Source organism: Leucoraja erinacea, chromosome 6, assembly GCF_028641065.1.
Source record: "Leucoraja erinacea ecotype New England chromosome 6, Leri_hhj_1, whole genome shotgun sequence".
In the NCBI taxonomy this organism is placed as follows: domain Eukaryota; kingdom Metazoa; phylum Chordata; class Chondrichthyes; order Rajiformes; family Rajidae; genus Leucoraja; species Leucoraja erinaceus.
In genome coordinates this window covers 6,906,789-6,931,657 of record NC_073382.1, presented here as the reverse complement: position 1 = coordinate 6,931,657, position 24,869 = coordinate 6,906,789, and the positions used below count along the sequence as shown (strand labels likewise).

The window sequence follows — 24,869 nt, the reverse complement described above, 5'->3', positions numbered from 1 at the left end:
CTTTCTCCCTCTCCCCTTCCCTCTCCCCCCTTCTCTCTCTCTCCCCCCTTTCTCTCTCCCCCCCTTCTCTCCACCTCCTTTCCTCTCCCCCCCTCTCTCTTCGCTCCCCCTTTCTCCCCTTTCTCTCTCCCCCTTTCTCTCTCCCCCCCTCTTCTCTCCCCCCCCCCCCCCCCCCCCCCCCCCCCCCCCCCCCCCCCCCCCCCCCCCCCCCCCCCCCCCCCCCCCCCCCCCCCCCCCCCCCCCCCCCCCCCCCCCCCCCCCCCCCCCCCCCCCTCCCCCCCTCCCCCCCCCCCCCCCCCCCCCTTTCCCCCCCCCCCCCCCTCCCCCCCATTCTCTCCCCCCCCTTCTTGCCCCCTGCTCTCCCCCCCCCTTTCTCTCCCCCCCCTTTCTCTCCCCCCCCCTTTTCTCTCCTCTCGCCCCCCCCCTTTCTCCCCCCCCCTTATCTCTCCCCCCCCTTCTCTCTCCCCCCCCTTCTCTCTCTCCCCCCTTCCCTCCCCGCCCTCTCTCATCTCCCCCCTTCTCTCTCTCCTTCTCCCCTCATCTCCCCCCCCCCCCTTCTCCTCCCCCCCCCCCCCCCCCACCCCCAAAGAGCAGGGAAATTGTATTAGATGATAGCAGATCATCCTCTGTGCCCAGTGGACTAAGAATCGCTGCACTCATAATAGTTTAAAAAGTAGATGTGAACTTTTCTTGCTGTTTGTCTCCAGCACTGTGGTGCAAAATCAACGACCACCTACCCTAAACTCCGAACACTCACCATTTTAGCCGCAGTTTTCACCGGGTGCATTTTACTTGTGTCCTTAATATTCTAAAATGCTGCAATTCCTGGATTCTGGCAAACTTCAATGTCAACAATTGCAACGACAGGAAGATAAGTGAGTAACCTTCAGTTTCATCACATCAGCACTCATCATTCCCAATCACTCTTGCGTTCCCAGTAGAGTTGGTAACCGATCCTCGCTAGCTCTTGATTAATGTGGCTCAGTCCTTGTCCGAACCCCCCCCCCAAAAAAAGCATTGCTAAATTGCCAAGTTACAGTGATTTTTGGAGCAAGATTGCTTTTGCATCAGGAGGTCTATTCAGCAGAAGTGAATGAAAAACATTTATGTCGCACTCTGGTGCTCTGATGAGAATTGCGTTTGGATCAGGTGCGTGCTTGTGAGGTTCAGACGTGATGTCTTGGATGGCAATCTCTGACGGCATCCAGGCTTGAATGGGCAGCTTCATGCTTCCAATGGAAACTGGGATCATCTCCAAAATAAAGAAAGAGGAAAAATAATAAGGGATTGAGTGAAAGAGACTGAGATTCATTTTGGGAAGTAACACCCCTGCTCTTGCCTTCCTCTGAAAGGACTTGAGCACCCCCTGCTGATGACTCTGAGACGCACATGCTTCAGGCACAGACTGCCCGAGGAATCTCAAGGGTCCGAGTGTTTCATTGTAATAGGTGCAAAATTCTTGCTGTCAGTAGTCAAAAGTGTTTTATTGTTAAAGAGGGAACTGCAGATGCTGGAGAATCGAAGGTTACACAGAAAAGCTGGAGAAACTCAGCGGGGTTTCGGCCCGAAACGTTGCCTATTTCGGCCCGAAACGTTGCCTATTTCCTTCGCTCCATAGATGCTGCTGCACCCGCTGAGTTTCTCCAGCTTTTCTGTAACCAGTGTTTTATTGTTATGTGTCCCAGTTAGAACAATGAAATTCTTACTTGCAGCAGCACAACAGAATATGTAAACATAGTACACTGTAAACAATTTAACAAATGAGAAAAAAAAGTTCAGCGTGTGTACATACACACACACACACGCACACACATAAAAACAAGCAATAATAGTGCAATAATAACTATGTAGTTCAAAGTTTATTTGAGGTTGTATATTTTAATAAGCTAATGGCCGTAGGGAAGAAGCTGTTCGTGAACCTGGATGATACAATGTTCAGGTTCCTGTATCTGTTTCCCGATGGTAGGGGTGAAATAAATGTGTGGCCAGGGTGGTGTGGGTCTCTGATGATGTTGGCTGCTTGCCTTTTTGAGTTAGCGATCCTGGTAAATCCTTGCAATGGTGGGGAGGCTAGAACCTGTGATGGACTGGTCAGTGTTCACAACTTTTTGCAGTCTTCTTCGCTCCTGGGCATTCAATACACTCTCTGCTGTACACCTGTAGAAGTAGCAACACTGTTTAGTAAACACAGTACTCAATAGGTAAATTCAAAAAAAAAACCTAATATAGTGAAAACCAAAACCCAAACAAAAGCCCAAAGTCTCTAATGCAACCACGACAGTTCGTAGTACGAGGTTTAGTTGGCATGGCTTGTGTTGTGCTATTGTTAATGTCAAGGACCATATGGGGAGGTACTCAGTGCACATTGACCAAAGCATTGCTGGTGCTTAGTAACGAGGGTAGGTTTTCAGAAGGTTTGTGGTGATCTAAAAGGCCTGTCCCACGAGCATGCGACTCCATGCGGCAAGTGCGACCTAAAGGGCCGGTCCCACCAGCATGCGCCTGCATGCGGCAAGCGCGACCTAACGTGGTCGCTTGAGCCGTACGGCCTCGCGGAGCCGGTCCCACTTCGATCGCCGGAGCCGTATGGAGTTGTGCGGAGCTGGTCCCGACATCGTTTTTTTTAATTCAATTTCAATTTTATTTTTAATATGTTTTATTATTTATTTATTATTTATTTATTTTTTTATGATTTTTTTTAATGATACTGTCTGTAAAGGGAAATTCATTTCGTTGTCTCAAATTGAGACAATGACAATAAATTTGAATACAATACAATACATCGCGCGGGGTTCCGAAATACTGACCGGGTTCAAAAATTCCCCGCGGCAACAGCCTGCCGGCCCGCAGCCGTCTCAACGCCGTACGCCCGTCGGACTTCGCTCTAACTTCACGTCACTCACTCGACCTCTGTGCGTACGGCGTCGAGGCGGCTGCGGGCTATAGGTCGCGCTTGCCGCATGGAGTCGCATGCTCGTGCGACAGGCCCTTAGTGGAGGTGCTTGAGATTAAAGGAATTTGTACATGGAGAAAAAATTATCTCTGATCGACTTGTCGGTAAGAAGAGTTTAACTTCATAAATTGTGTCGGGCTGCCTGTGAGTAATACCAGGTAGCGCTTCTTCACGTGAAAGGTAGGTGGGTTATAGATCTCTGTCCCTCAAAGCTAATGCAAGGGCACTTTGAAAAATTCTAAACTTTGTTAGGATTTTGACAGGTTAGGAAGACTGGGAAAAAGAATTAATGATAAAAATTTCAAAAGAAACGTGGGAAAAGTATTTGATATATATACATAAATGTTCGATTAATGCTAGACACAATTTAATTCAATTTAATATATTACATAGATTATATTATTCAAAAACTAGGTTGAATAAATTTTATCCAAATATCTCTCCCATCTGTGATAAATGTCTTTCTCAAAATGCCAATATCACACACTCTTTTGTTTCTTGCTCAAAACTTCATAAATTTTGGTGTGACATATTTGATATATCCACAAACCTATTTAAGATAAAAATGGAACCTAATACTGAAATGATTATATTTGGAGTAATGGGAGACGGGAACAAATTAAACATACCCCAAAATTCATTTTTTAATTATGGGTTAATAACAGCAAAAAAACTTAAATTTTGGAAAAATGCTACTATACCAACATTTAAAATGTGGATCTGTAATATGTTGGGCACAGCCCACTTGGAAGAAATGAGACTCCTCCTAATAGACAAAGAAGACCAATTTCTTAATGAGTTGGTCTCCATTTATTGATTTCTTGGATTCATGTGGTGCAACAGTATCGTGAAAATTAAAAGTTTCAGGTATGGGTGAAAGATGATCAAGAATATAAAAAATCATCTCCTTGTGGCGATTGGATAACCTCCCTCCTGCTTCTCTTTCTTACTTATTTATTTTCTTTACAATCTCTTTTTCCCTCTTTTTTTTCCACACACACTAGACTTTCCTCTATTCTTTACTATCTCTTTCTTTCTTACTTTTCTCTTTTAAAAAAAAAAGGAAGTTGTACAGAGAATGTAATATGTTAACATAATTTTGGGGACCTTGTAAAAAGGTACCACTGTATTGTACTTACTTCTAATAAATAAAATAATAAAAAATAAAAAGTTAGGAAGCTGGAGTCACGATACAGGTATCATAACTGAATTACTGAAAAAAGAACTGATTGGACTATTCCTGTGCCTATCTGTCTAGTTAAGTTTAGTTTATTGTCACGTGTGCCGAGGTACAATGAAAAGCTTTTTGTTGTGTGCTATTCATTCAGTGGAAAGACAATACATGATTACAATCGAGCTGTCCACAGTGTACAGATACAGGATGAAGGGAATAACGTTTAGTGCAAGATAAAGTCAAGTAAAGATAGTCTGAGGTTCTCCAATGAGGTAGATGGTAGCTCAAGATCACTCTCTAGTTTTTGATAGGATGGTTTCAGTTGTCCTAGTTGTCTTGTTTACCATCATATCCTTTGTACAATAATCTAATGTTGACACGCTTTGATTTTACTTTTTCAATGTGTTACCAAATTGAGATTAGATTTCAGGAAATGTGTACTGTTATTGTGCAGTGATTATTTCAAAGATAGCTACTATCATTTTTAGTATTCCCTCTGTTGCTTTTGCAAAGGTTTTTTTTAGATTAAATGTCACTATTGGTGTAAATGACTTTCTATCCCTTTGCATTACATTGACTGCAAATCTGTTCATACCTCCCCTGTTCCGAGCTAAAGAGTGGAATGTAAACTTTGGCTATTTAAATCAAATATCTGTTACAGCATCAGTGGCATTTTATGGGTGTCAAGGCAATTTTCATGCTTTGTGACACAATTGTGTTTTGCAATGTGACAACGTTTGCTACTTGGCAATGTAAACAACAGTAACAAGAAGGATGAAGGGTAAGGGCCTGTCCCACCAGCATGCGACTGCACCAAATGTGGTCGCTTGAGGCGTATGGCCTCGCGGGGCCGGTCCCACTTCGATCGGCTGAGGCGTATGGAGTTGTGCGGGGCTGGTCCCGGGAGCTCCAAAAATCTTGCACTGTCCAAAAATCCCGCGTGACAACGGCTTGTCAGCCCGCAGCCGCATTGAGGCCGTACGCAGCGCCTCGACGGGCGTGGTGTTGCGTGATGACGTCACCGCCCGGCGTGCCGTTGCGTGATGACGTCACCGCCCGACACCGTGCAACGTCCAAATTCAGTCGGCCCGCCTCCTGCCCAGCTGATTGGTGAGTATGATGTCCAGCCCCGCACAACTCTATACGCCTCCACGGTTGGAAGTGGGACCGGCCCCGCGAGGCCGTACGCCTCAAGCGACCACGTTTGGTGGCGCTAGACGCATGCAATCGCATGCTGGTGGGACGGGCCCTTACGCAGCCAACCTCCATTTCATTCTCCTCCCATTAGGGGGCTCCGAGCTCTCCTAGTGATATGTAATAGCTTGTAGCAGTAGAGCCGACCTTGGCAAATGCACAATGAATATGCCAAGGTCCTGAGTAATATATACGGAGTGAAGCAATGAATGCTCCTGTCAAATGATACATTTGGATTCCAAATGTACATTAGCAAAGCTAGATAGTGCCCTCTAGTATTGAAATTGCAGGAAATAAGATGAATAGATTGTTTGATAAGCTGATTCGTATGAATGTGTGAAGCAAATAAGTTATTATATTTTTGATGGTGTTGATGTGGATATTTTGAAAATCAAACAGAATGGCTTTCACTACAATGTAAATATATAATTTGTTACACCATTGTGAGTGGAAGCTAACTGAGTTTAAACGTAAATGAGTAGAAAGGAACTGCTAAAGCTGGTTTATACTGGAGATAGACACAAAGTGCTGGGGTAATTCAACGGGTCGGCAACATCTCTGGGGAAAGAGAATGGGTGACGCATTGGGTCGGGACCCTTCTTCAGACTGCTGAAGATGTCTGGTGGAGGGTCCAGGCCCGAAGTGCACCCATCCTTTATCTCCAGAGATGCTGCCTGACCCGCTCAGTTACCCCAGCACTTTGTGTTTATCTTAAACGTAAATGAACTGGTATTGGTTGAATCTCCATTCATCCAGAAGCCAAAGAGACAAAAAGCTTGGTGTAATTGACAATGCAGTAAGCAATGAACAAGGATGAGGTACTCAAATCCCTGTCAAACTATACAATACTTATTTTCTAGTGCAAGGACCCCTCGATTGTATTAATTAACAGACGGTATTGAAGATTAATGGTGTCGTGAACATAATTTGCCATGTACCATACCACCATGGACTGAAAGAATATCCTCTTGACAAGATTGAGGGGGTTTAATCAGCTAGAAAATGTCTCCATTGGGGAGGGTGGTTTGCAAGATAGAAGACACCACAAAAAAAAACCCCTAAGGATGACCAGAAAGCAAAACCATCCAAAATTAAAATGAACTTTTGTATCTTTCTGATTTCTTGTTAGAAATCAATGGAATATATCAAAATAATTTAAGTGTGTCATTCATAATAAGATAGAATGACTAAAAAGGCTGTCCTGCTAACCGCATTTAAAATGGCTTTTAAAACATGGGGAGGGGGGCACAATGAGGCCTAACATCTAGGACAGGTGTCGGCAACCTAAGGCCCATAACACAAAATCATCAGGCCCGCAGGCGTTTTTTTTTCAATTTGCTTTCGCGACCTGGGTGCTACAGCCAGACCCGGGGCAGGCGAGCTGACATGGGAACTGCAGCTGGTCCAGGGCTGCTAGATTCTAGGAGCTGGCGGCCTCCAACTGGAATCGATCTTGTGGCCTCCGGTTGCAGAGCCTGTGGAACTACCATCATCCATCATGGAGCTGGCTGACTTTCGAGGCTTTGGTGGCGGTTTTACAGCAACATGTTTCACAAAACATGGGGGGGATTGTTCCCCACCTCTCAAAACATCCCCCCCCCCCCCCCCCCCCCCCCCCCCCCCCCCCCCCTGTCCCCTCCCCAGGATTTCCGCCCATACCTGCAGCTGCTTTTAAGTTCCATATTATTTTGTTGTAGACTAGTTCTGTGCAGCAATAAGCTTGGCTTTTGTAGAATGCTGTTTGTGGCAAATGCACTGTAGAAATCCAGAAAGAATCAACCTGGTGAGTTACATCTGTACTCTGCGAGGAGAAAATAAGATTTTCTTGCAATCTCTGCCCTATGTTTCCATATGCAATCTCTCAGTCCTATCATTGATAAGGTCTGTGATACAAATGTGAGTTGGTGATTTTACAAGTGGCCATACAATTAGGTGCAATTTCAGGTTTTCTTATCAGCACCATCATCAACCAAACAGCACTATGAAATACTTCACCAATTAAAATGATCTCCGCACAGGCTATCTGATGGGAAATATTACTCCATAGCCAACTTTATACTATTTGTCCAAATGCCTGCAGACAGTGTAATTGTAATTGTAAATTGGTTATTTTGGACAATTAAAATATCAGAAGATTCCTCTTGATCCTTTGACTTTGGTTAGCATTGGGCAATTTTTCAATGGCCACTGAGATCTAGTTGGGTCACATAAATGCAATCTAACACTATGGGCAAGACTGAAATGCCTCAACTCTGCATAGTGCTGCTTGTGCACGGCCCAATGCATTGAAGAAAGGTCTATCTTCACAACTGTCAAGTGACTTTAGGCAATGGGTGGCTCTGGAATTCAGTTCCAGAAACCACTGCTGAGGCAGCCGCCATTTTGTTGTTAGGATATGTCCTGAATCTCCTTTTCAAGAGAATATATAATTTCAGGTATTATTCTCCATTCTTGTGCATTCTTTGTCTTTCATAGAAACATAGAAAATAGGTGCAGGAGTAGGCCATTCGGCCCTTCGAGCCTGCACCAGCATTCAATATGATCATGGCTAATCATCAACTCGGTATCCTGTACCTGCCTTCTCTCCATACCCCCTGATCCCTTTAGCCACAAGGACCACATCTAACTCCCTCTTAAATATAGCCAATGAACTGGCCTCAACTACCTTCTGCGGCAGAGAATTCCGGAGATTCACCACTCTCTGTGGGGAAAAAGGTTTTCCACATCTCGGTCCTAAAAGATTTCCCCCTTAAGCTTAAACTATGACCCCTTGTTCTGGACTTCCCCAACATCGGGAACAATCTTCCTGCATCTAGCCTGTCCAACCCCTTAAGAATTTTGTAAGTTTCTAAAAGATCCCCCCTCAATCTTCTAAATTCTAGCGAGTACAAACCGAGTCTATCCAGTCTTTCTTCATATGAAAGTCCTGACATCCCAGGAATCAGTCTGGTGAACCTTCTCTCTCCCTCTATGGCAAGAATGGCTTTCCTCGGATTAGGAGACCAAAACCGTATGCAATACTCCAGGTGTGGTCTCACCAAGACCCTGTACAACTGCAGTAGAACCTCCCTGCTCCTATACTCAAATCCTTTTGCTATGAATGCTAACATACCATTCGCCTTCTTCACTGCCTGCTGCACCTGCATGCCTACTTTTAATGACTGGTGTACCATGACACCCAGGTCTCGTTGCATCTCCCCCTTTCCTAATTGGCCACCATTCAGATAATAATCTACTTTCCTGTTTTTGCCACCAAAGTGGATAACCTCACATTTATCCACATTGTACTTTCAAGACTTTGAGTATCACTGTGTGGTGCAGCGGTAGAGTTGTACCTTACAAGTGAAGAGAACTGGGTTCGATCCTGACCACGCTATCTGGTGCTCTCTATGTGGAATTTGTGCATTCTCCCCGTGACCTGCATGGATTTTTACTGGGTGCGCCAGTTTCCTCCCACACTCTGAAGACGTACAAGTTTGCAGGCTAATTGGCTTGGCAAAATTGTAAATTGTCCCTCGTGTTTGCATGATAGTGCCAGTGTATGGGGTGATCACTGGTCGGCCAATAGGCCTATTTCCACGTTGTATCTCTGGAGTCTAAAGTCTAAATCTCCCCACTAAGGAAGGCTGGCATCCTCTGAGCCAGCAGGTGGCGGAAGCTGAATTATTGAAAATATTTAAAGTGGATGTGGATAACTATTTGATAGTGAAGAATAGAGGGTATGGAGAAATTGATCAGTAGTGGAGCTAATGCCATCAGAGATCAGTCATGATCATGTTGAACGATGGAGCAGGCGTGGAAGGCCTGACCGTCCATTACTACTCTTATTTTCCCACGTTCCTGTGGTTAACTCTTCACTGCCCTCAGTTGTGGCCAAATAAACCCATTCAGTTGTATTGTTAACCTTCTCAGGATAAAAAGGACTGGTCATGGTGGCAACACTAATTTTCAGAAAGGAGGTGAAAACATAAGGAAATGAAACTTTGACACAATTACCATGTGTGTTTCATATCTTTTGTGGCGGGGAATTTGCAGAGAGTAATCACAGCAAACCATGCATATGACCAATTTTGAATTTATATGGACACAGATATGTGATTGATTAACCAACGAGAGAGCAGGTTTGTTGTGCGTGGCCCCTTGGGCAAGAGTGACCATAATATGGTTGAGTTCTTCATTAGGATGGAGAGTGACATAATTAATTTAGAAACAGTGTTGCTGAACTTAAAAAAAGGTGTCCTTTGAGGGCATGAGACGTGTAATTGGCCAAGATACTGACTGGCAATTGATTCAGCAAGGTTGGAAGATAAGATGTGCTCATGGAAAGCATTTAAAACTACAACAATTGTTCATCCAGTTTGGCAAAAGAATAAGCAATCAGGAAAGGTAGTGCATCTGACATAACAAGGGAAATCATGGATAGTATCAAAACAAAAGATGAAGCATACAAATTAGCCAGAAAAAGTAGCCTACCAGAGGACTGGGATACATGTCCTCTGTATATTTAGTGCAAGCAACTAAACACGCCTATGCCTTATCTTAAAACCGTACTGGGGAATTTGCAGAGAGTAATCGCAGCAAACCATGCATATGACCATTTTGAATTTATATGGACACAGATATGTGATTGATTATTCAATTAACCCCCATGCAAGTGAAAAGTAATAAACTATCAGCCAGGAGCCAGTCTCCCAAAGTGGACCTTATCTGTGGTTGGACTATTTCCCCAGGCAGTGTTGCTCTTTCTACCCTTCATCCTCCATAGTAGCTTCTTTAACATGGTAGGCTGTTAAATACTGCTGTTCATCCTGCAGCAAGGTGGAAGATAAGAAAGACTCAAAAAAGTAGGTAAAGATAGACAAGGGAATAAAGGGAAGAGTAAGCAATCAAAATGAAAGTGCAGGACATAAAATCCACCAAATGTCTTTGTGTTCAGAACTATTGGAAGCTGGCCCTCCAGTAGTTCAATAGATCTAATGATCAATGTGTGTGGACACCAAATAGTTATTCTATAGATTGCAGACAGAGATTCATATATAAATAATAGTCAACATTATTAAACAAGACCGGGTCCTAGTGGGACCACACCTGGTGTATTGTGTGCAGTTTTGGTCTCCTACTTTGAGGAAGGACATTCTTGCTATTGAGGGAGTGCAGCGTAGGTTCACATGGTTTTATTCCGGGGTGGCGGGACTGTAACGTAATGAATGGAGCGACTGGGCTTGTGTTCGCTGGAGTTTAGAAAGATGAGAGGGGATCTTATGGAAACTATATAAAATTATTAAGGGATTAAGGGATGGACATGCTAGATGCAGGAAACATGTTCCCGATGTTGGGGGAGTCCAGAACCAGGGGGCCACAGTTTAAGAATAAGGGGTAGGTCATTTAGAACTGAGATGAGGAAAAACCTTTTCACCTCGAGAGTTATGAATTTGTGGAATTCTCTGCTTCAGGAGGCCGATTCACTGGATGCATTCAAAAGAGATAGAGCTCTTAGGGCTAGTGGAATCAGGGGATATGGGGAGAACTAGGTACTGATTGTGGATGATCACATTGGCCGAACAGCCTACTCCTGCACCTCTTGTCTACAGAATGTCTGTCTGAGACAAATATTACCCTTCTGCTACTGGGCAGAGAAGCGGGCAATGGCTGCCTTATTTACCATTGATTTTGCTTCAACCAATTCTTTCCTCACCTGGTCCCCCTCCCCCCCCCTCTGTATGTCTAAGTCCCTGCACTGAGATTTCCTCACCTATCTTGGTCTGTTTTCCTTCATAGCAAATAGGTGCAGGAGGAGGCCATTCGGCCCTTCGAGCCAGCACCAAACCTGGTGCCCCGGCACGCCCTATTCCCAGTGACCCCCCTGTACCCCATTCTCTCCCCTCAGGCCCCCCGTCCCTCTCTCTCTCTCTCTACCCCCAGTGCCTCCCACCTCCAACCTCACTCCGCCATCTTACTCCGGCCTCCTGCTGCTTCTCGAGACAAGAGACCTCGGGCTCCGCACCATTTATTTTCTTTGGCATTTTTGGTCACCCTGAAAATGAACGGCATTTAAAGAACAAATGTGAGGGTCACCCAACAGTGTTGTTGGGGTTTCCTGGCGTAATCCTAAGCTGAAACAGTCGCTGTTGGTTTTGGTGAGGTGTTCTCTATCGATGGTTGTAATGTAGCACACCAAATATTTCTTAAATATACTCTTCACGGGCTTACCGCTCACTGTACAGATAACAGTCTGAGAGTTATACGGGACTGTTGGCAATGCATGAATGGAAGGGACTTGGCTGGGAGTTGCTGATTGCGTGTGGTACACCAGCTGCACAGCGGCTCAGAGGAAAGCGCTCCAGAGGGCCATTGACAACGCCCAGAGGATTGTCGGCTGCCCTCTCCTTACCTTGGAGGACTTACACAGTTCCCGCTGCACCAAAAAATCCCAGAGTATTATAAAGGACATTTCCCACCCCGGACACTCCCCGTTTGAACTGTTGCCGTCAGGCAGACGGTACAGATCTACAAGGACAAGGACGAACAGACTTAAAAACAGTTTTTACCCCACTGCTATAAAAGCACTAAATGTAGCCGCCAAGGAACGCAGGGGCGATACATACTAAGGGACTGTGGTACACTGTGAAACCGACAGAAGGATGGAGGGTTGGGTGTTTATGTGTGCTATTTTCGTGATATTTATTTTAGTTGTTTATCTTTTAATATTTTACCTTGTATGTATCGTTAGCTTTTAGAAATATTTGAATGGTGCACTGACTGGCTGACATTTTTTAATTTTGTTGTACATGGTTCATGTTACAATGACAATAAAGAAACTATTCTATTCTGATCCAGGCTCAGTGGAGATCTCTGTTAGTGCTTAATTACTTAAAAAAAAATAATATTAAATGCGCTTCATATTGATCAGAATTGTGAATGCAATGTGTTACCTGGTTTCCAATTGGGTCTGAATTGGTTTGGTATATCTATCGCAGACATGGTAACATATCTCAACATTTCTAATTTACTGTTTACTGTTGGTGATTCATTATTTGTTTAGTAGAATGTCATTTTTTAATAGATGTTTTTACATTTGCAGATGGTATGCACATATTTGTATACAGTCAGTTCATCTATTGTTGAATTGTTTGACATTCCTTGGTTTAAAGCTGGTTCCTCCCGTTTCAGTTTTGAATGGGATATGATGCATAGAGTTTAGAGTTGATGAATTATCAGGAGACAGCTGCTTGAAATGGTGGTGACTAATAACTTCTGTGCTCATAGACCATAGCCAATTGAGTGTATCTGAAATAAACAGAGTATTGTAATTAACCGAGCAAATAGTTTGTTGTCAGTTTAATTTTATGTTTATGCCAGAAAATATTTTTCTCCCAATTTTGGCATTGAATATAAAAATGAAGAATATTAGTTGTGGTACATACAACCCATTAAAGTTTCTCACTTTTGAAATGGACAGAGGAATTTGTGTAAGGCCACAGAAATGAAAAACATGTTTTATTGTGTAGAATCTCTTCACTGCAGCCTTTTCACTGGAAGTATCTTTTGTGACAATCTCTGTTTGCAATCCTAGGAAGAAAGATTTGCTCATTATTGATCCTGCAGAACATCTTTACTACCGCTGGCTATCCATTATCACAATGCCTGTATTGTACAACTGGTGTATGCTCGTGTGTAGGTAAGTGTCAGATTAACCAGTAAGTAATAATTGTTGGTTGTGTATTTATTCATCTTATAAGTAATTGAGTCCTAGAGAGTCATAGAGCTACATTGCCTGGAAACGGGCCCTTCGGCCCAACTTGTCCATGCCAACCAAGGTGTCATTCTGGGCTAGTCCAATTTGGCTCATAGCTCTCTCTCTCAATGGTTCTTTATTGTCACCTACGTACAGCATAGTGAAGTACGTTTGCACAACCACAAATGCACAGTCACCGTATTTTGGCACCATTTACAAAACAAAACAGTCCGAAGACCAAATACATGTTGGAAGTAGCATCCCCCGATCCAGGTAAACCCTTCCTTATCCATATGTAATGTTCAAATGCTCCATGAAAGTTGTAATCATGTCCTATTCTATAGCGTCCTCTGGAAGTGAAAAAGTTGCTCTGAAGTAATTCTTATTCTATTCCCTCTCACCAAGCCAATACATGATAGAGTGGTATCTATAATGAGAATAACAAGGAGTCTAAGAGGAGGTGCTTCTAAGAGGAGACTTGGCACCAACTTCTGCAATTTGCAGATATGGAGTAAACACAAAATCCAGTCATAGTCATACAGCACAGAAGCATGTGTGGTCCATCTCATCCATGTTGACCAAGATGCCCCATCTAAGCTAGTGCTATTTGCTGCATTTGGCCTATATCCCTCAAAGCCTCTCCTGTCCACATACCTGTCTTATATGTTGTTATAGAGCTGTCGGTGATCCTTTGATTTTCCACAAGGTTCTTTCCCGAATTATTTGCAAATACTGATTGATAATAAATTCAATTACTTGCACACCATTCTTCTCAAAATCCATAAGAAACGTTGTTGATGAAAACTCCACAAGTTTTTAATGGTGTAATTGTTACAAGATGTAATTGCTGTTGTCCCTGAAAATGTAATTTAACTTGTGTGGAGTTTAATTTTCTCAGCATAATTATTTCAAAATGCATTTCAAGTTTGTTTGTGAAATTTTATCTTTCGGTGTACATTGCCATCTGTAGCTTGCTATCATAAAATGGTGAAAACACTAGTTGAAATTGAAGTATTTTACTTCCTGATTTGTTTTCAGTGTGGGTTATTTGGTGCAAACAGATATTCAGCTAAATTGCTGCTATCTACATATGCTGGAGATTTCCTTTATCAAAAACATAGAAAATAGGTGCAGGAGTAGGCCATTCGGCCCTTCAAGCCTGCACCGCCATTCAATATGATCATGGCTGATCATCCAACTCCGTATCCTGTACCTGCCTTCTCTCCATACCCCCTGATCCCTTTAGCCGTAAGGGCCACATCTAACTCCCCCTTAAATATAGCCAATGAATTGGCCTCAACTACCTTCTGTGGCAGACAGTTCCAGAGATTCACCACTCTCTGTGTGAAAAAAGTTTTTCTCATCTCGGTCCTAAAGGATTTCCCCTATACCCTTAAACTGTGACCCCTTGTCCTGGACTTCCCCAACATCGGGAATAATATTCCTGCATCTAGCCTGTCCAACCCCTTAAGAATTTTGTAAGTTTCTATAAGATCCCCCCTCAATCTTCTAAATTCTAGCGAGTACAAGCCGAGTCTATCCAGTCTTTCTTCATATGAAAGTCCTGCCTTCCCAGGAATCAGTCCGGTGAACCCTCTCTGTACTCCCTCTATGGCAAGAATGTCCTTCCTCAGATTTGGAGACCAAAATTGTACGCGATACTCCAGGTGTGATCTCACCAAGACCCTGTACAACTGCAGTAGAACCTCCCTGCTCCTATACTCAAATCCTTTTGCTATGAAACGGAGCATATCCTTGGGATAAGAGAAAATGTGCCTTAGTGATCGCAGGACCCAGCTTTCTTTCGGGCTAATGGCAAACATGGTCGACCTGTCACGGGCTATAACATCTGGATTATTATGTTGAAGTGAAGGTTTAGGTTTAAATTTATTATTGTCCATGTATTGAGCTATGGTGAAAAGCTTTGTTTTGCCTGCTACCCAAAGAGATCAGATATACCGTGCATAAGTACACTCCAGTCAAACTCAAGTACAATAGATCGAGCAAGGGGATAGAACTCTCAGCATTCTAGTGCATCGGTTCCATAGATGGGAATTCCCTAGAAAGCGCAGGGACACTGCTGCCTGAAATGCATCATAGGACATTAAAAAAAAAGACACAAAGTGCTGGAGTAACTCAGTGGGCCAGGCAGTATCTTAGGAAAGCATGGATAGATGATGTTTCTGGCAGGGACCCTATTTTTGGTTTAGTTTAGTTTATAGATACAGCGCGGAAACAGGCCCTTTGTCCCGCCAAGTCCATGCCAACCAACAATCCCTGCACACGCACACTATCCTACACACACACACACAAGGAACAATTTACATTTATGCCAAGCCAATCAACCTACAAACCTGTACGGCTTTGGAGTGTTGAGAGAAAACTGAAGATCTTGGAGAAAACTCATGTGGCCACTGGGAGAATGTACAAACTCCGTACAGACAGCACCCGTAGTCGGGATCGAACATGATACTCTGCCGCTGTCAGCGCTGTAAGGCAGCACAGCAACTCTACTGCTGTGCCACCTATCTTCAGATTATCCATGTTCTCCAAAGATACTGCTCTTGACCCACTGAGTTACTCCAGCACTTTATGACTTTTTTGTTGTTGTAATCCAGCACCTGCAGTTCCTTGTGTGTACAAATGACATCTACTCGGGTTTAACTACCCAGTTACATAATTGTTAATATGAGAATATTAATCAGGAACAAATGTACAGCACCATACTAACCTTTGTTAAGAGCAGCTCTTGGGGACCTGAGCAACTTGTCTCTTGACTTCTAATTCAGATTATATACATTTTCTTCTCCTCTTACAAAATTATTTTCATGGATTTTCCGTTGTTCTCTGTATTCACGTCAACTGAGAACTGCCAAGAATAGCCAAAAGACCATCCATCATTAGCAGAGAGAGAAAGATAGCGATTACTGGTTCAGGAATGGTCCTGATGAATTCAATGATACTTTATAGTCACATGTACCTAGTGAAATGGTGGAGGCAGGTTTTATTTTACATTCGACTCCGTAAAATCATGTAGGAAACCTCGTCTAGACAGTACACAAGAGTCACCACATTTAGGCACCTACAAAGTTACAAATGTTCACCGAACAGTCCTATCTGCTGCCTGCCGCCATCCATGGCCACAGCCCCCCCCCCCCCCCCCCCCCCCCCCCCCCCCCCCCCCTCTCTGCCGAGTCCCCCTTCCTTCTCAGCGGCCTGCGTTGCTAAATCTATCCATTGCATCCCATTCACTGCCAACCTGCCATGTATTTCCAGTATTTTCTATTTACATTTCAGATTTCCAACATCTGTGATATTTTCCTCTGAACATAGACAAACTCTTTATCACCTTAGCAGCAGCCGAAATCACCTTCCTGACCGCCACTCTATAGTGAAAGTGGGTCAAAGACTTGGGACTTAATGAGATGTGCACTTACCCTAATAGCTTTTGGATACATAGATTAAAAGCACATGTAATGGATATGTTCACAGTCATAGAGTGTGCAAACAGGCCCTTCGGCCCAACTTGCCCACACCGACCAACATGTCTCATGTACATTAGTCCCAGCTGCCTGTGTTTGTCCCATATCCCACTAAACCTGTCCTCTCCATGTACCTGTCCAAATGTTTTCTTAACTATTGGGATACTACCCTACTCAACTACCTCCGCCGGAAGCTCATTCCAAACACCCACCACCCTGTTTGAAAATTTTACTTCTCGTGTTTCTTTTAAAGTCTCCCCGCCCCCCTCACCTTGAACCTATCTGCTCTGGTTCTTGATTCCCCTACTCTGCGCAAGAGTTTCTCTACCCGATCTATTCCTCTCATGATGTTGTACACCTCTATAAGATCCTCCTGCCCTCCAAGCAATAGAGTCCTAGCCTACTTAACCTTGCCCTATAGCTGAAGCCCTTGAGTCCTTCATGTCTTGTCTCAGGGTATTACTTTAGCAGATGCTTTCTTGTTCTCCATATTCACTTTGTATCCATAACATACATAAAACATCCTGGTTCTGGCTGATACCTTACTACCATGTATCGCAGTCACTATTAGAGCGTACATAACGAGTCGTCATTGCCATTTTGAACTTTACATCCTGTATTCTAGATCATGTTTTGAAGAACTTCAGATTAAACATCTTACGCTTTGGTTGACACTGGATTATGTATCAGATACAATCTACATTATGGATTCATTGGTGAGGTTTCGAACAGGTAAAGACGCCTATTTTTGTTTTATTAAACCGCTTCTGTCTTGGAGAAAATGATCATAGCAAAAGGATTTGAGTATAGGAGCAGGGAGGTTCTACTGCAGTTGTACAGGGTCTTGGTGAGACCACACCTGGAGTATTGCGTACAGTTTTGGTCTCCTAATCTGAGGAAGGACATTCTTGCCCTAGAGGGAGTGCAGAGAAGGTTCACCAGACTGATTCCTGGGATGGCAGAACTTTCATATGAAGAAAGACAGGATCTTATAGAAACTTACAAAATTCTTAAGGGGTTGGACAGGCTAGATGCAGGAAGATTGTTCCCGATGTTGGGGAAGTCCAGAACAAGGGGTCACAGTTTAAGGATAAGGGGGAAGTCTTTTAGGACCGAGATGAAAAAAACATTTTTCACACAGAGGGTGGTGAATCTGTAGAATTCTCTGCCACAGAAAGTAGTTGAGGCCAGTTCAGTGGCTATATTTAAGAGGGAGTTAGATGTGGCCCTTGTGGCTAAAGGGATCAGGTGGTATGGAGAGAAGGCAGGTACAGGATACTGAGTTGGATGATTAGCCATGATCATATTGAATGGCGGTGCAGGCTCGAAGGGCCGAATGGCCTACTCCTGCACCTATGTTTCTATGTCTATGTTTCTATCTCCATCTTCTCCCAATGCAACGGTTCTGTTGAAGATAGAAGGCTAGTTTGTAGCTTTGGTCAACACACCATGCAACTGATAGAAACACTGCCTTGCAGCTGAAGCAATCATGGCTCAAACCTAATCACTGGTGATATCTGTGTTCTCCTGCAGGCACAATGATTTCCTCCCACATCCTTAAGATGTGTATGTTTAGAGGTGAAATACATAGAGAACATAGAGCACTGCTGCCAACATGTGGAGGAAGGAACTGCAGATGCTGGTTTACACTGAATGAATGAATGAATTAATAGGTTTATTGGCAGTGACAGTTAGGAAAGATACATAAAATATGAAACATTACCAAAAACACATTATTGATTAAACACGTGAATTAAATAAAATACCAGAGCAAAAGGAGGCTACAGATATTTGGTTGTTGAGTAGAGCAACTACTCGTGGGGAAAAAAGCTGTTTTTATGTCTGGCTGTGGCAGCTTTGACAATCCGGAGTCGCCTTCCAGAGGGAAGTGATTCAAAGAGTTTGTGGCCAGGGTGAGAGGGGTCAGAGATGATCTTGCCCGCTCGCTTCCTGGCCCTTGCAGTGTACAATTCATCAATGGGGGGAAGGTTGCAGCCAATAACCTTCTCTGCTGATCGGACGATTCGCTGCAGCCTCCGGATGTCGTGCTTGGTGGCTGAGCCAAACCAGACCACAATAGAGAAGACTCTACGATGGCCGTATAGAATTAGACCATCATTGCCTGTGGCAGATTGTGCTTCCTCAGCTGCCGCAGGAAGTACATCCTCTGTGGTGCCTTTTTGACTGTGGAGTTGATGGTAGCCCCCCATTTTAGATCCTTGGAGAGGATGGTTCCCAGGAACTTAAAAGACTCCACAGATATGACTGTGGTGTTGTTGATGGTGAGTGGGGTGAGGGGAAGGGGAGCTCGCCGTAAGTCTACAATCAATTCCACTTTCTTGAGAGCATTGAGCTCCAGGTTGTTGCGATGGCACCAGGGACCAGCTGTGTCACTTCCTGTCTGTAGGCAGATTCCTCCCCATCCTGGATCAGTCCAATCAGGGTTGTGTCGTCCGCAAACTTGAGAAGCTTAACAGAGGAGTCTGTGGGAGTCTGTGGTCATTGGTGTAGAGAGAGTAGAGGAGAGGAGAGAGTACACAGCCTTGCAGTGCTCCTATGCTGAGCATTTGCGGGTCTGAGATGTGCTTTCCAAAGTTTGGACTCCAAATTTGAGGAAGGACATTCTTGCTATTTAGAGAGTGCAGCGTAGGTTCACAAGGTTAATTCCCGGGACTGTCATATGCTGAGAGACTGGAGCAGCTGGGCTTGTACACTCTGGAATTTAGGATGAGAGGGAATCTTTTGAAACATATAAGGTCATTAAGGGTTTAGACACGCTAGAGGCAGGAAACATGTTCCCGATGTTGGGAGAGTCCAGGACCAGGGGCCAAAGTTTAAGAATAAGGGATAAGCCATTTAGAACGGAGATGCGGAAACACTTTTTCACACAGAGAGTTGTGAATCTGGGGAATTCTCTGCCTCAGAGGGTGGTGGAGGCCGGTTCTCTGGATACTTTCAAGAGAGAGCTAGGTATGGCTCTTGAAGATAGCGGAGTCAGGGGATATGGGGTGAAGGCAGGAACGGGGTACTGATTGTGGATGATCAGCCATGATCATATTGAATGGCTCGAAGGGCCGAATGACCCACTCCTGCGCCTATTGTCTATTGTCAATTGTCTAAGCCCACGGCAACTGTGCCAAACATAATGCCAATTTAAACTAATCCCAATGTCCCTCCAACCTCTGCCTGATCATGTGCCTATTTAAATGACTCTCAAATATATCTGCTTTCACCATTTTCCTTCGTAGCATGTTCTAGGCATTGACCACTCTGTATAACAAAGTTGCTTTCAAATCTCCTGTAACCTTTTCTCCCTCACATTAAATCTATGTCTCTCGCATCTAACATTTCCACCCTCTTGATGATCTATCCTGTTGATGCTGATCATAATTTCCCTCCCGTCTATGGGGGTAGTAGAATCTTTGGGGAGATGATAAGAAAATGGGGAAAATAAAGTGGTATTTGTGCAGGAATAGTGTGAATGTTTGATGGTGTGCATGACTCGATGGGCTGAAGGGCCTCTTTCTCTGCTCTATGAATCCATGACCTGTCCTCTGTCCATTCTACTCTTAGCCTTTACCGAGGCGTCTGGTTAATTGACTATTTCTTCCAGTGCTAAATATCTTGAAGGGTCTCGATCTGAAACGTCACTCATTCCTTCTCACCAGAGATGCTGCCTCTCCCGCTGAGTTACTCCAGCATTTTGATCCTGACAACGGGTGCAGTCTGTTCGGAGTTTGGAAGTTCTCGCGTGGGTTTTCTCTGAGCTTGTTGTTGTATTGTTGTTGTTGTGTATCTTTATTGTCATTTCCTGAGTATTCGCATACCCAGAGGAAACAAAAAACGTTGCTCAACCAGTGTCCATTCAGTGTGCATGAAAAAAGAAATAGAAATAAAAAATACATGTATCATGATCAAATTTAACACTCTACTAAACATTCAACAGGCGTTCCGACCAGCAGCGGCACAACAGTGGCTCTGCTGCAGTGTATCCAGGTTGGGGGTTTGTGCGCGATACTTGGCAGGGGGCAAAGTCCATTTAGCAGTCTTATAGCCTGTGGGAAGAAGCTGAGGAGCATCCTGCTGGTTTTGCAGCTAATGCTCCTGTACCTCTTCCCAGATGGCAGGATGGAGAAAATGTCATGCGATGGGTGGTAAGGGTCTTTGATGATGGAGATGGCTCTGCTGATACATCTCTTCCTGTATATGTCCAGCAGGAAGGGGAGTGGAGCACCAATAATCCTGCTGGCGGTCTTATTCGGTTTCGGATATTCGGTTTCGGATATTCGGTTTCGGATATTCGGTTTCCTCCCACACTCCAAAGACGTACAGGTTTGTAGGCTAATTGGCTCTGTATAAATATAAATTGTCCCTAGTGTGTGTAGGATCGTGTTAGTGTGGGGAAAATTGCTGGTTGCCGCACACTTGGTGGGCCGAAGAGCCCGTGTCCGCTCTGTATCTCTAAACTAAACTTTATAGAGATTCAAGACCAAAACTAAATTGAGCTACTAGTTTAGGTTAATGCTTTGAATTACGTACAGCTCAGTAACATTATATTTCTTCACTTAGGTTTTCTTGAACAAGGATTGCTGGTCAAAGATGGGAAGAAATTACGGGATAATTACACAAGGATGCCTCAGTTTAAATTGGATGTACTGTCCATTCTACCGACAGACTTGGCATACCTTAGCTTTGGATTTAAATACCCGGAGGTGCGATTTAATCGTCTCCTCCGCTTTAGTCGGATGTTTGAGTTCTTTGATCGTACGGAAACCAGAACAAACTACCCCAACATATTTCGAATTGGGAATCTCGTCCTGTACATCCTCATCATTATCCACTGGAATGGCTGCATTTATTACGCAATCTCGAAATCAATTGGTTTTGGCACTGACACTTGGGTCTATCCAAACATATCCCACCCTGAATACGGACGGCTCAGCAGAAAATATATCTATTGCCTTTACTGGTCCACCTTGACTTTGACCACCATTGGAGAAACCCCTCCTCCGGTAAGGGACGAGGAATTTCTGTTTGTGGTCATTGACTTCCTGGTGGGAGTCCTTATCTTCGCGACCATTGTTGGTAACGTGGGCTCCATGATCTCAAACATGAATGCCTCCAGGGCTGAGTTCCAGTCCAAAATTGACGCCATCAAACAGTACATGCAGTTCCGCAAAGTGAGCAAAGACCTGGAGGCCAGAATCATCAAATGGTTTGACTACCTGTGGATCAACAAGAAGAGCATAAACGAGAAGGAAGTCCTCAAGAACCTACCCGACAAACTCAAGGCCGAGATCGCTATCAACGTCCACCTGGACACACTAAAGAAAGTCCGGATCTTCTCCGACTGCGAGGCCGGCCTCTTAATTGAGTTGGTGCTAAAGCTGCAGCCTCAGGTCTACAGCCCTGGGGACTACATCTGCCGCAAGGGAGACATCGGCAGGGAAATGTACATCATCAAAGAGGGCAAGCTGGCAGTCGTGGCCAATGACGGAGTGACACAGTTTGTGGTCCTGAGCGATGGCAGCTACTTTGGGGAGATCAGCATCCTGAACATCAAGGGCAGCAAAGCCGGAAACAGGAGGACGGCCAACATTCGGAGCATCGGCTACTCCGATCTCTTCTGCCTCTCCAAAGTCGACCTGATGGAAGCCCTGACTGAATACCCAGACGCCAAAAAGATTCTGGAGGAGAAGGGGCGTCAGATTCTGATGAAGGACAACCTGATCGATGTGGAGGCAGCAAATGATGGAGCGGACCCAAAGGACCTGGAAGAGAAAGTGGAGAGGATGGAGTCCTCGCTGGACAGCATGCAGACCAAGTTCGCCAGGCTGATGGCCGAGTACAAAGCCACGCAACTCAAGCTGAAGCAAAGGCTCACAAAGGTGGAAAACAGAGTGAAGAACTATGGCAGCGGATATCTATCCGATAGCTTTGACAGTACCACTGACACGGAAATGGGGAAACCATGATGGTGACGGTCAGGTCACGACGGCAAATTTTGCTTCTTTTCTTACCATTTTGATACCAGGGTTCATTGTTGAGAAAATAAATTATTTTTGTATGGGACTGCTTAGAGATAGTGTGTACTACAAATCTCAGTTAGGATTTAATACCGATCCATAATTAAACTATTACGGATCAAAATATGGCACGATTTTCATGTTAGCACCAATCTGAATTAGGTTTAACTGTTTGTTAGGTGGTTATATCAGAAAGATTGAGAGGGTGAGTGGGGAGAGTAGGAATGGAGTTATGATATTGTCACATTACAAACTATCAATAGTCTCAGACAGAAACAGAACCAAGGTATACACAATTTTTTACATCTGTGCTGTTGGGTTTTGTGTGTTGGAGTTGCCTAATTATTATGTATTAATTTAATATTGCGTCACTCAATCTCAGCACAAAATAGGCCTGTCCAAACAAATTACAAATTTCTCTACCTTTGAGAGTATGAGAATGCCTCCCTTTCAATTTTAAATTGGTGAGACTAAACGACCATATGGGTAGCTTCAGTACTTGAGTGTTAAGCACTGCAAGCCAGCATTTAACAAACACAATTGTTTATTCATTGTTATGATATAATTTCTCTGAATACAGTCACCACCACTCGTGGCTATCGTTCACGGTGGTGCAGTGGTAGAGTTGTTGCCTTACAGTGCTCGCAGCGGCAGAGACCCAGGTTCAATCCTGACTACGGGTGCTTGTCCGTACGGCGTTTGTACGTTCTCCCCGTGACCGCGAGGGATTTCTCTGAGATCTTCAGTTTCCTCCCACACTCCAAACGTTGGAGTCCAAAGACGTACAGGTATGTAGGTAAATTGGCTTGGTATACGTGTAAATTGTCCCTACTGTGTGTAGGATAGTGTTAATGTGCGGGGATCGCTGGTCTATGTGGATTCGATGGGCCGAAGGGCCTGTTTCTGCGCTGTATCTCTAAAACTAAAATACTAAAAATGATACAACAACGTCACGGCGATGTGGACTTGTTGGTCATAAAGTTGTAAAGTCGTACAGCAAGGAAACATGCCCTTTGGTCCATATTGTCCATGGCGACCAACATGCCCCATCTTAGCTTGTCCATTTGCCTGAGTTTGGCCCATATGCCTCTATATTTTTCATGTCCATGTATCTGTCCAACAGTGTTTTAAATGCTATTATAATATCACCTCTGGCAGCTCGTTAAATATAGCCACCACCCCCCTGAGTGAAAAGGTTGCCTCTCAGGTTCCTATTAAACCTTGCCCCTCTCACCTTTCATCCATATCTTCTGGTTCTGGATTCCTTTACCCTGGCAAAAAGACTGTGGGTTAATCCTATTTATTCCTCTCATATGGAAATTGATACACCTCTATAAAATCACCCTTTAGCCTCCTGCACTCCAAGGAATAAAGCTCTAGACCGCACAAGATTTCCCTATAACTCGGGTCCTCAAGTCCTGGCAACACCCTCGTAAATCTCCTCTACACTCTTTACAGCTTAATGGCATCTTTCCTATAGCAGGGGAACCAAACCTGCATTCAATGCTCCAAATGCAGCCTCACCAACATCTTGTACAATTGTAATATAGTTTTTGCTGAAATATACCCTTTAGCAATAACAAAGTAAATATGTCAATAAAATATGGCTGAAAAGGCATCTTAATTACTACCTCAGCAATGGGCCAGATCTTCCAGGAAAGGTGTCCAGAGCATTGAAGATATTCAAGGAGGTAGCTGAAGGAACAACTATCTTGAGAAATGGTTCACCAAACAATTATTTAACCACAACTTTAGCATTGGTAAACTAAAATGCTTTCTCTCACCCTTTATATATATATATATTTGTAAAATTAAATAATTGTAATTTATTTATCATCCAAAGACTGTTGATATTTTTTTGTGGTTTAAGATGTGATTTTAGGTTTTCTTTTTTAAATTATACATCTTGTTTATGCCTATGGTAAACATAACATTAAAATAAGTCTTACAACCTGCTGTCAATTTTTGTATCGATTGAAATATGTCGTCAGGCATTTTTTGTTTGCACTGATTTAATATTGAAAACGTAGCTCATGTCAAAATGTGCCATATTAATGTCATTTCAGCATCTTGACTGCTTCTTTGCTTCAGATGGGAAGGAAGTTCAGTTTCTAGCACTATTGCTGTAGATACCTGAGTTTTATTGAAAAAAAAACATGAGATACGAGCAACTTGGATATCCTGTATCTTTTCAGTTTGCTCCTTCAGATGCTACCTGATATCAAAACAAAGATAGGTTAAAGTTTGCAGTGAGGCCCATTGCTGCAAATATGTTTAACCAATTGAATAATATTAACTTGGATCA

The 24,869-nt window shown here is 43.8% G+C and overlaps 1 protein-coding gene across 1 annotated transcript in view; it reads left to right on the top strand.

Annotated features, from left to right (window-relative positions):
* cnga3a (cyclic nucleotide gated channel subunit alpha 3a) overlaps window positions 1-23,710 on the top strand; it is a 34,918-nt gene extending 11,208 nt beyond the window's left edge. The window contains exons 4-6 of the mRNA XM_055636519.1: window positions 12,895-12,999; window positions 17,164-17,270; window positions 21,108-23,710. Of these exons, the coding sequence (XP_055492494.1) occupies window positions 12,895-12,999; window positions 17,164-17,270; window positions 21,108-22,513 (1,618 nt within the window). The 3' untranslated portion in view covers window positions 22,514-23,710. The remainder of the gene's footprint in view (window positions 1-12,894; window positions 13,000-17,163; window positions 17,271-21,107) is intronic.
* The last annotated feature ends 1,159 nt before the right edge of the window (window positions 23,711-24,869 follow it).